The following is a 12,218-nucleotide window of genomic DNA, read 5'->3' on the forward strand; positions in this document are numbered from 1 at the left end:
GTCAGTTAGAGGTAGATAACAAACACAAATCCCCCATTTTAATTTCAGACAGGGTAAATCACCTCTCTGTTTTGCCATGTTGAAAACATGAGCATTTTCTTTATTATTTTTTAGTAGTAGTAGTTGTGGTCGTAGAAGGAATATTTTTTTTAACCTGTAATAGTTATCCACCAGGCGTGATTATCATACAATTCATGCAAATGTAATCAAAAGGTTTTTATCCTTTTTGTCATCATCCTTAGGTTTTACACAGGGACACTAATTCTTTCAAGGCTTTGTTGATGTTCTCCTGCTTTAAGGTTTTAATCACTGATTAATATAAACAAAGGAATTTAATGTCATTACATTATACATATCCACGAGGAGCTTTAATGTTTAGAGCATGCTTTCACTTTCTAAAGTTCTCTTATTAAGAAAGTTACTAAGGGACATTGTGAGTTTTTTAATTATTATTGAACATTTAGTTGCTTTATGTCACTTGAATTTTTATTTGATTTGATTTTCTTTTGTTTGGTTTTTTCTTTATAATTAATCAGCAGTACAATCTCCACCTGGAAGTAAATCATTGTGAAAACTGGTACCACAGTGTACCTTAACAGATGTATTGCCTATATGCCCTAGGCATGTCCAAAATAATGTATACTTATGTAGCATTAGGTGGGACAGGTTTGAGCAAAACTAAGACTGAGAGCCATCCAACCCCCCCTCAAACAGACTTTTACTTCAAAATCTAGTTCTATAATAAGCTGAAGTTTGAATGACAGATAAATGATAAAATGCTCTTGTGACAGAGCATTTGATAATGATTATTTTTACTAAATGTTTTCAATAATTATTTCTAATATATTGATATACTTAGCTTTGCTCAAATTGTGAGATTTTATAAAGATACACAACTGTATGGAAAAGCGTATTTAGAACATGAGAGAACACTCTAGAGACAAACTTAAAAACTATTTCTACAGTAATTGTGAATTTGTGTCAAACATATATGTATATGGGTATACAGATGGTCATTTTTGTATGTGTTTAAAATCCTATTGAATATAAAATCCAATATATGGTACTATTCAGTCTAATTGCAGTATTGATGTACATAATTGTGAATGAAAACATTTAAATAATTTATTCCTATAGATTGTGAATGTACTCAAAGCTTTCTGCAGTATAAAGACTTACTGGACTTGAATGCTGTTTCTTTTTTTTGTGCAAAAAGTAATTATATATAGAATAATACAGTTATTCACCAGATTAAGTGACAATTTATCATACTGTTTATTTGCACACGCAAGTTTACTCCTTCCTATTTTTTTTTTTTGAATTAACACAATGTAATTGATGAAATATATATTCTGTGTCTAGAATGCATTTTGCAGATGGCATCTGTACATATTTAAGATAAATTTTAATAATAAAATGCAAAATATAAAAATATTTCAAAGCTGTGCAGCAAATAACGGAGCCATTTTCGGCTTTGGGAGTACAGATTTTTTTCAGTATCTAAGAGGTGTTTTGAATAATGTATGAAAGTCTTTATTGTATAAATAAAAAGTCACTATTGTTACTATTCGTCAATCCCTCATCCTTTTAAGAACCCATTAGTGCATAATTAACATATCCTGAATGCATTTCTAAAATAGAATATAAGTTGTTGATGATATACATTTAAACATTATGATGTACTGAGTGCTTACATTTTTCAGAAGCATGCTGTGACACAAACAAACAACTTTCACTGTGGTGTCATTTATTACGTGGTCAGTCAGAAAGTACAAAGTGGATAATAAGACACAAAATTTGGCAGAATGTGCTGGATATGAGTTAATTTTCAAAGGAGTTTTGTGTTTGTGGATTGATTACTGGGAGTATTTGAATGATGGCCAAAAAGCCACTGCATGCAATAATAATAAAAACCCCACAGAATGACAGCAAGGGCACTCCTGGTACACATTTGAAGTATAACAAATTATATGGCACAGTTCAGAGGAATGTGTTGTTGTCTTCCTGTAGAAGTATTTGATGGTGAAGTATGTGCCACTGGTTAAAATTTTGTGTCTCAGGTAGGAATTCGGCTTCGTAGATACTCCAGGAGGGCGTCTGTTCCTTTAGCTACAATTGCAGCTCTAGGGTTACGGAAAGGATTTCCATCAAGCATCAAAGCCCTGTCAGCCAGAGGAGAGTGGTTAGGGAAAAATCCCAAGTCATACACAAACTATCACAGACCATAATATTTAAAAAGGCCATTCATTCAACTTTAGAGGATCTAAAGGATCATCTGGTTTCATTTAAAAAGGCTAATGTTTAATCCTTAATTGGCTTTTTTTAATTCTCTATAGTTCCTTTGGAATTGACCAACCAAATGTTGGCTCTTTCACAAAAATGAACAAGACATAAATTAAGCATTCTGCTTTACATATAAAGCAAAAGCATTTGAATAAATGACATTTCTTTGTAATGCTACAGTAAATTAATGTAAAAAAACAACAACAAAAGACTAGTTAGTTCACTGAACTTGGCATGCATGCTGTTATACCAGTAATTTGGCTTTGAAGTCAGCCATCTTGTTTCCCATAATGATGTATGGATTTGGATTTACTTTCCTGTGGAACTGAGTGGAAAATCCTGACTGACTGCTTGCAGTGCACAAAGGAAGTTAATCCTTCGTCTACAATTATTCAATTCACTGAATTAATATTTGCTACACTCTTCCCCTTCTCTTTTCCATGTAGAGCTACATTCTGCCAGGTGTTAAAACCATACGGAAATCAAGACGGCCTGCACAGAATACAAGAATTCTGTCCAAAAAAACTGCATAAATAAATGTCTAGCAAACCGCACAAAACTATGCCCCATATATATTTCTAACCAATATTGAAATTACAATTTAATTCAAATTGTTATCTATAAACTAAAAGGTCCGATCTGAAATCAGCAACATCTGACTTTAATTTTGAAAGCTGAATGTAAAGTGCCAAAAGGTTCAGGTTGTGGTTGTCATGTGCACAGCACAGTTTAGTATGGTTGTGTCTGATTGGTCTAATTGTTATATGAAGAGGTAAATGTTTCCATTTAAGGCTTAAGACACTGTTCTTGATAATGTAGGCTAAATAGAGCTCCTGTGATTTGAGATCTGCACTCTTTCAAACTGTGTAAAGGTCTTTGTGCAGTAGAGCTGAAACATCCATTTGTTGACATCGGAATCAATCACCCCAAATGAGTTTGAACATGCTGAAAACCCACTTACCACACTAACCCTTTCCTCTTGAAATTAAAACCAAATATATATTGAAATTCTGATACTTCCTTGATGTACATTAGTTTAAGTGTGCAGATTTTTTCCATCCATACCTCAGACTTGTACAGTTACCAAGTTCTGGTGGCACCTGCATGATGTCGTTGTTCTGCAGGTCCAGAGTGGACAGTCTGTCCAGCATCTTAAGACGAATAGGATCAATGTTTCCAACTTGATTGTTGCTGATTAAAATTGTTTCCAGTGTTGAGATGCGGTACAGCACTTCTGGAAAAGTCTTAAATCTACAACAGTTGTAAAATGGGAACATGTGTAAGTCTGGATCATTCCGATAAACAATACACTAAACATATTCAACTGATTACAATACATTCATTCATTCATTCATTATCTGTAACCGCTTATCCAATTCAGGTTCGCGGTGGGTCCAGAGCCTACCTGGAATCATTGGGCGCAAGGCGGGAATACACCCTGGAGGTGCCAGTCCTTCACAGGGCAACACAGACACACATTCACTCACACACCTACCAACGTGTGTTTTTAGACCGTGGGAGGAAACCGGAGCACCCGGAGGAAACCCACGCGGACACGGGGAGAACACACGAACTTCTCACAGACAGTCACCCGGAGCAGGAATCGAACCCACAACCTCCAGGTCCCTGGAGCTGTGTGACTGCGACACTACCTGCTGCGCCACAGGTACAATACATACATATGATGTTTAATTTACAGATTTGTAATTGTTATATTAGTCTAATCTCTGTGTAGGGAAATCTGAAATGCACAGAAGTGATACATTGCAAAAGAAAATAAATAAATAAATAAAAAAATACTGGGCATCTTACAAGAGGTGTTTTATGCAACAGTGCAGAGACAATGATTTCTAAGGTATACATATTGAAGTACACTGCTTTGTATTAGTCTCTGAATAATAATTATTCAGCAACTTTGGAAATGTATATTTAATCTTGCAAAAAATAGGCAAACGTGTTTTTAATGTCAAATATGTAGGCTCAATGGTTTTACAACATACCTATTAAAAGACAATATAATTCCCCGCAGCTTGGTAAGAGCTTCCAGTTCCATTGGCAGTAACGTCAAAAGATTATTTCTAGGGAGAAAGTCAGTGTTGCTTGACATAGCAAATTATTAACTGACATTTGGCTTTGTTTTGAGAGAGTTCACATCAGCATTTAATCATGGTATTTACCTTAGGTCAACATGTACCAGCTGTTGTAGTGTGGAAAACCCTACAGGAATTGTAGAAAGCTTATTAAATCCCAGATTGATGTCCGCTACAGTGTCCTTCAGCTCCAAAAGCCTGAAGAAAAGAGATATCTGAAAGCCTGGTCACCACTGCCAACTTTTACTGCCACATTCTGAATGCATTCATTAGCTTTTAAAGCTGTCAGTTATACCTGGGGGGTAATTCAGTTAGCTGGTTCTTGCTGAAGTTGACATTGGCAACAGGACTGTCACTGACTGCATCAAACACATCATCAGGAATAGATGCCTCTTGTTTTCCACTGTAAAATAAACAAGCAAAACCTAAATTTCTGTCATAGGAAAACATAAAAGCATGAGCAAACAACTGTAAACTGTCATCAAAAACCCTTCACAAGGCTGATGAATACAGAAAAGGTTCATAGACCATGCTCTAATTCTCCCATTGTTGATTTTATCTGGTTCATTTAAAGTTCAAAAATAAAATTCTTTGTAGTTCTTAGGTCATATTCCATGAAAATCACAATCCATCTGTTTCTCTGAAAATCCGAGAGCCCCTCTTTACCCCATTGATCAGTGCTCAGTGACAGACATGTTAATGTCTGTGCAGATCACACAGAGTCTCTATACACTTCAACATCACTGAAAGTCTTAGATCCTTTCAACCATTTTCCTCTTTCAGACAAAAACTGCAAAATGTCAGTCAGGGAGACTTGCATTTTGTGTAAATATAGGGTGCATTAAGCTATGCATACCTGTAGTCTAATGTTTTCAGTGTTTTGATGGCGTGTACATTAATCTTGGCCTGGCTGGGCAGGGTCATCGCTGTTTTGGGCTCATCTTTGGGGTTCCCATCTGGTTGTTCTAGATATTACAGAAAAAAACAACAGTCGGATTGAAAACACTCTGGTCTTGTCACTGAGGAAAACAATGTGTACAGTGAAAAACGTGCATGTTCTGTGAATCACACTGTGTGATGGCTGTTGCATGTGCGCACCATGGATGTACCTTGTATTCTGCTTCTAAGATATTTCAAGAGTTCACTGGTGCCTTTCTGAAACACAATACATTTCACATAAGATCTTTCTGGTAATACACCAGCTACATGTGACTTTAACATGATTCATAAACATCAAGGCAAAACTGGAAAAGGTCTATGTGAAATATGCTGATTCACTCACAGTCAGGAGATCTCTGCGTATTGTCCTCAGAGGATTGCCTTCCAGGGCCAGAGATTTAAGTTTAGGCAAACTGCCGAGGCCACACGGAATACTGTTCCATGCAATATGGAGAACAACAGAGATCACAGGTCAAGAGAAGGAATAAATATGTATTGAAGCCAGTATCTCGATTTTAATTTGTTTATTTTAAATAGGAATGGACTCTGGAGTGAAAATGTATCAGGAAAAGAAATGCCCTGAACAGGAGGACACCTCCGGCCACAAACAGAAATCATTTTCAAAATGACCCTAAATACAAATAAAACATAGCAGGAGCCGATAGCGAAAACATGCAGAGGGATACAATTGGCACCTGCTGATGTCATTGTTAGTAAGATCCAGACGCTCCAGGCATTGTAGTAGAGTGATTTCCTCAGGAAGACTCTTCACCTTATTATCTCTCAGCTCTAGAACACTCAAAGAACTCAGGTGCTTTAAATGAGCAGCCTCCAATACCTCAATCTGGTTATTACCACAGTGGAGCTCCTGCAAAGAAAACACAATAAAAACATGAATCTGTAATTTGTTGATTCTCTTAAATTTTTATTTAACCGGCAAAATCACAAAGAAAAACGTACCAATGCTTTCACGTAACAACTTGGTTGTGTTTTTTTTTTAAACATAAATACCTGCAACACACTGCAGAAAATATGCAGCAATATAAAAGTAAAAGGTTTATAGAACATATATGTCACACTGTTTGAAACATTACACTGAGTAGGTGAATATAATAATCACTCAAGGCCAAGCAAAAATAGGTTGATGTTCATCACGTTATGCCAAGTTTCATAACACAACTGTCAAACAGTTCACACAGAACATATTTAAATGTTTCTGTTCTATTTCTACGATTAGCAGCTAAACTTTAACCAGTTCTCAGTTTATCTGCTCTGCTATGTCCAAAACATGAAACATGTGACTACTACTACTAACATTACACTTATATACAACCTTTCTAGAAACCCAAGGACATTTTACAATCAACACTCAATCCACACACACACACACACACACACTGGCAAGAAGCAGCAGCCAAATGTGCACAGCATACTCTCGACCAGGAATGACCATCCACATGAAAGACTGCATCGGACACTAGGGTTTCACCCAGGATAGAGCGCCAATACATATCTGGGCACACACACACACAGCCATTCATTCACATTCATAAAGACTCTCATTCCCTCACACACCAGGACAGTTATTAGAGAAGTCAATTCACCTAACCTCCATGTTTTTTGGAACTGCGGGAGGAAACCGCCACAACGGTACAATGGGAGCTGTTTAACTCAGATCTGTTGCATACACCTGATGGTTGGAATGAGGTCAGATCACATTCTCACAAGAAATGAACCATAATTTGGGACTGGACCGGGACCACCTGCTCTCAAAGGTCTTGGTACAGTTGTTTTGGTCTCCACCACAATGTGATTACTTCTTTCACACCTGCCTAGAAGGATCGCACCAAGGGTGAAAACGAACCAGAGTGGGATTTAACCAGAAAAAAACACTACAGGTGTGAGAACGCCGCACGAAGGACGGAAAAACCAAGGAAATGTGTCCTGTGGTCAGATGAGTCCACATTTCAACTTGTTTGGGAAAAACTGACATTGGATTCTATGTGCCAAAGTTCTGCATATTTGAAGGGAGCTTTACTGGTATTTTGGAGAAACATGCTGCTTTGAAAACTCTATTTGAAGACATGTCTATTTCAGCAAGACAATGCTAGGCCTCATTCTGCACAGTTTATAAGAGTGTGGGCTCATATACATAGATTATGTGTGTTTGGCTGGCCTGCCTGCAGTCCTCATCTGTCAAAATGTATGGGGCTTCCCATCATTGTATTCAGCTCCCAATGATTAAAAAGTCAAGTGAATTAACAAATTACAAATTTGAGTTTTTATAACATTTTTAGGAAGTGTCCCCACTTTTCTGTAAAAGGGGTTTGTACATTTACTTACAAATATTGCAGTAATTAACATGTTTCATGGTGAGTTTTTTGACCCAGGTTAATTACTGACTGAAGTGAGGACTCAGTTATACAGTATTCCAACTGATATGAAAAAAGAACAAGTTATCTGTTTTTCAAGAGGTATTTCTAAGATTTCTGAGTCATTACAAGTTTCCATTCTTCTCCAGAAACCTTTCAGATTTTAAAAGAAGACAGGGATTTGGCTCTAAATCATTAAGGCTCAAAACGGTACAATATTTGTAATATGTTTAATTTAATACAAACTCAAATATTACCAAGTAATTTCAGATCTTCCATCACTTTTTTAGTTACACTTGTCTAATGTACAAATTCTGAAATGATGTTCCTTATGTACCTTGAGTGTTCTGCAGGATGGCAGCTCTGGAAGGAAGTGCAGTTTGTTGTGTCTCAAGTACAGCTGCTCAAGAGAAGCCATCTGGGCAAGAACGGGTGGCACACTCTCCAATTGATTTCGAGAGCAGTCCAGCATTCTCAAGTCTAAGGGGCGGAAAACTATTTAGCAAATATTTCCCCAGATAACATTTGCTGAACTGGGCACAGCTGTGCTGACACTTACTCTTCATTTCACTGATTGCAGGCGGCAGACTCTTCAAGTTGTTGAAGGACAAATTAAGTTTTATGAGGTTGTTGAGTTTTGCCAGGCTGTCCGGTACAGCGATTAATTTGTTGTTGGAGAGATCCTTCAATAAAAAGATTTGAAAGGAGACAAATGGAACAAAAATAATGCAGTTCTCTGCCACAGATAAAGACAGTATGACGTATGGGTGAGGAACAAAATTGATTTTTTTTTTTTTTTGATGCATTGCAGTCCTCTCTTCAAATAGATTCACAAAACATCATAACTAGATCCTTATTATTTATGCTTTACTTTTATTTTTCTTTAAACATATTTTATTCAAAAATATGAACTTGACTAGTTTAGAAGATCTAGTGTCTTTAATTTCTCCAAAAATTAACTTATTTCCCAAGGTCATTTAAAAAGAAACAGGCACGAATGTGTTTGCAATCACAACTTTAAAAACAAGAGGATTACTAAGCTTTGAAAAATTATGAATTGAGAATTTTTCTAAGAAGTCCCTTAGAAGTTCATATTAAAAAAAAAACACATACATAAATAAAAACCTGTATTGCAGATTACACTATCACAATCTTCATGAGGCAATTGTGAGATGCCATACTCCTAAAACACAGATGAATCCCCTAAATGAAATATCCTATGTTTCCTGACAAACTGATATAGTGTCCAGTTTCCTAGAAATTATACAAGTCTGAAGGTATGGTCATGGTTTGAAACAATACCAAAATTATAATAAAAAAAAAACACATCTGTTTCACTCATTGTAAAGGTAGTGTTATTTGATTCAGTGCAAGTTCATTTGGATTAAAGCCCTTTAACCAAAGCATCAGGGATAAACACAAAGGGAAACAATTTACAAGGGTCTCTCAAACAATTCTTAAAGTTTTCCAAAAATACTCACAAGGTCTTCTAAATAAGAGAGCTGCCCTATTTCCGCTGGCAGTTGTTCAAGAAGGTTCTGCTGCAGATGGAGACATCGCAGGTTGGTCAGTTTCCACAGCTCCAAAGGCAGTTCTGTCAGCTTATTATGACTGGACAAAACAATTATTGCTTTTAATTTTAGCATTTATTTCTACAAAATGCACACATATACAATTTACGAATATTAAAGAAAAACTCACCCACTGTGCGGGTAATATTTCCATTACTGAAACCACTTCCACTTAAAACTCTTAATAATCCATCAGACAAAGTGAGAGGTATATGTCCAGTGGGTCCTAATTTATTTGGAACTCATAACGACACATTGTTCTTGTTGTTGGCTGTAACTTCAGAAGAATTTACTCACTGTTCTAACAGACTTCTGTATGCAAACTGGCAATGTATTCATATTATATGTTTTGTTGTCTCTTTATTTTAAAAGACCAATTTCACATTTGTGTAAAGTTAAAAGGGAAAAAGACTGTGTGTAACTACCTCAGAATGAGTTTCTGCAACTGCTCCAACTCGCCAATAGATGCTGGTAGTGTTTTGAGCTGATTGTCGTGAACCTGGATAAGTCAATTAATGAAAGACAGCAACCTTCTGACATTCACATGGGTTTTCAGAATACTTGAGATTCCATAGAAATGCTGAAGCAACTTACATCCAAGACAACTAAGGCAGGTAAAAGCCTGATATCTTCACAGAGTGTTTCCAGCTTGTTGGAGGAGAGCAAGAGCTTGGTTAAATCTGTTTGCTCCCACCATCGCTCTGAAGCTGAGAAAGACAGGTTCTGTTTGGCTTCCTCAGGAGGATCAACGTTCAGCCTCCACACGCTCTGAGGAACTGAAGAGAAGCCAGGTTTATAGGAAGATCCTGTTACTCTTATTTATTTAGATCTTTAGATTCTTATGTAGCGATACATGAGTAAATCTGAAGAGTGATAATGCTAAGTCTATTAAGCTACTGTGACTTCAACAGTGTACAATGCCTTATTCAACACTGTTTCAAGAGACAGTAACCTATAGAGAGTATTAAACCGTTGGAATGCCTGGTTACCGTTAATCCCATGTTAAACACTATAACCGCAAGTTTGTGTAGAAGGGCGCATTCAGAATTAAACTTCTGTAAATTACACTGTAGATCCTGGACACTGAACGATGGAGAGTTTGGAGGTCTATGTTTGAGCTGTTAATGTTAGCATGTCAGTTCTGTTGGACATTTTAGCTACTTAGTTAGCTTCACTGCTCATCTGTGACTGTCAAAACGTTAGCTAATGTTTTGGCGGTCTTACTGCCGCGGTACGCTCTGTGTTGAGTGTTTCTACCTTGGCTCAGACCCCGCTGAGTGAGGTTGAGCTGTCCGCTCTGTCTGGCGGCCTTCAGCAGTCCGCTCGGCACGGGACATTCCTCCTTAACTTCCCTGAACCCGGCCCTGGAGTCTACATGAGCCCCTCTCTTAAAACGAGACATCAAATCAGAGCAGCTCGTATAACAGTTACACAGAGAGACAGGCGGAGAGCCGGGTCCTCATTCAACGCAACGAGAGAAGCGAGAAGCAACAGCAGCGAGCGCCAACACATACACACCTTAAAGGACTTTATATTAAAAGTCCAGTAACAAACATAAAAAAAGAGAAGAAAAATGTACTTAAATTGAAAATTAAACAACAAAACAAAATACAAGAATGACAAGAAAAAAAAATAAAGGAAGAAGACAAAAATGATTCAGTATGAAAATTAAATAGTGAAGAAAAGCCAACAGTGAGCCAAGAAACAAAAATGATTAAAAAAAAATTATTCCAACTATTTCCAACTACTCTAGGAAACAGCATAGGAGACAAAAAACTAAAGGAACACTAAATACTAAAAATAAAGGAAAAATAAATCAAATACTCAGAACATATATAAGGGAGTATACATTTAAAAAATGAAACCGAAAGGGAGAAAAAAGGGAAAAGACTGGACAAACAATTTGTGTATATTAAAAAAATTAAAATTAAAAAGTGGAAAGGAATTCCTCCGGGTGCTCCGGTTTCCTCCCACAGTCCAAAAACACACGTTGCAGGTGGATTGGCGACTCGAAAGTGTCCGTAGGTGTGAGTGTGAATGTGTGTGTGTCTGTGTTGCCCTGTGAAGGACTGGCGCCCCCTCCAGGGTGTATTCCCACCTTGCGCCCGATGATTCCAGGTAGGCTCTGGACCCCCCGCGACCCTAAATTGGATAAGCAGTTACAGATAATGGATAGATGGAAGTGGAAAGGAACATGGAAAAGTAATGAAAAACATAAATAAACTTCCAGTAAAACTTGAAATAGTAAAAAAGAAAAAAATAAAGGAAAAATATTAAAGGTAAAAATAAATTAATAGAATAATAATAATAATAATAAAATAGACCAGTTCTTAGTTGTCCAGGAGATGGCGCTGCTGTCATTAAGTGAAATGGAGGAAGTTAAATTGCGTAATTATCCACAATCTTCTTCCTGTTTACACTTAATACGTAGAAAATCAGCAATGATGCCCCTTGAATTCCTATCTATTGAACTAAGCTGAATGTACGTGGTTTATGTTGCATGAATGTCATTAACTGAAGTCCAAAAACCATGGAAGCTAGGCGAAAGGCTGTTCTTAAAAACTAACTAACTAAATAAATAAAAATAAAATAAAATAAAAACCTGTCCTGGTGTTTGTGAGTGTATACGCGAATGTATGCCCCCAGTCGCTTCTGCCACGACATATTAAGAGGTTGCCATCACTGTTAATTATCTAAATAATAATAAATTATTATTATTATTATATTTTCACCCACTAGCTATGTCTCCCTTAATCACACAATGCTGAAGATATCTAAAACTAGCCATATTTTCAAACTAGGACACATAAATACACTTTGCAGCTAACATACACCTGACTCTGACTTAATTGTCAGAGTCAGGAAGGAGGAACAGCAAAACTCAATTTCCTGATCAGATATGGCTAATGCTTAGACTGCTGCATCTCATGGGATCCCCATTATTTACATATTTCATAATGCAA

The 12,218-nt window shown here is 36.8% G+C and overlaps 1 protein-coding gene across 1 annotated transcript; it reads right to left on the reverse strand.

Annotated features, from left to right (window-relative positions):
- Positions 1 to 1,552: 1,552 nt before the first annotated feature.
- On the reverse strand, positions 1,553 to 10,757 carry lrrc40 (leucine rich repeat containing 40). Its single transcript, XM_066665960.1, has 15 exons — positions 10,513 to 10,757; positions 9,850 to 10,031; positions 9,681 to 9,754; positions 9,166 to 9,295; positions 8,244 to 8,367; positions 8,022 to 8,164; positions 6,008 to 6,180; positions 5,656 to 5,746; positions 5,483 to 5,528; positions 5,230 to 5,338; positions 4,669 to 4,776; positions 4,461 to 4,571; positions 4,284 to 4,361; positions 3,349 to 3,534; positions 1,553 to 2,162 (listed from the first exon to the last, which is right to left on the reverse strand). Exons 1-15 carry the CDS (start codon positions 10,655 to 10,657, stop codon positions 2,057 to 2,059), a joined length of 1,806 nt encoding a protein of 601 aa, XP_066522057.1. The 5' UTR covers positions 10,658 to 10,757; the 3' UTR covers positions 1,553 to 2,056.
- Positions 10,758 to 12,218: the final 1,461 nt, after the last annotated feature.

This window comes from Hoplias malabaricus, chromosome 3 (assembly GCF_029633855.1).
Source record: "Hoplias malabaricus isolate fHopMal1 chromosome 3, fHopMal1.hap1, whole genome shotgun sequence".
In the NCBI taxonomy this organism is placed as follows: Eukaryota; Metazoa; Chordata; class Actinopteri; order Characiformes; family Erythrinidae; genus Hoplias; species Hoplias malabaricus.

Excerpts from the sequence above, each read along its gene's own strand:
- lrrc40 (XM_066665960.1), bottom strand. The coding sequence starts at position 10,657 with ATGTCTCGTTTTAAGAGAGGGGCTCATGTAGACTCCAGGGCCGGGTTC. Across the intron at positions 6,181-8,021 it reads CATCCTGCAGAACACTCAAG|GAGCTCCACTGTGGTAATAA; the intron begins GTACATAAGGAA and ends TTTTCTTTGCAG. Across the intron at positions 5,747-6,007 it reads ACTAACAATGACATCAGCAG|TATTCCGTGTGGCCTCGGCA; the intron begins GTGCCAATTGTA and ends TGCATGGAACAG.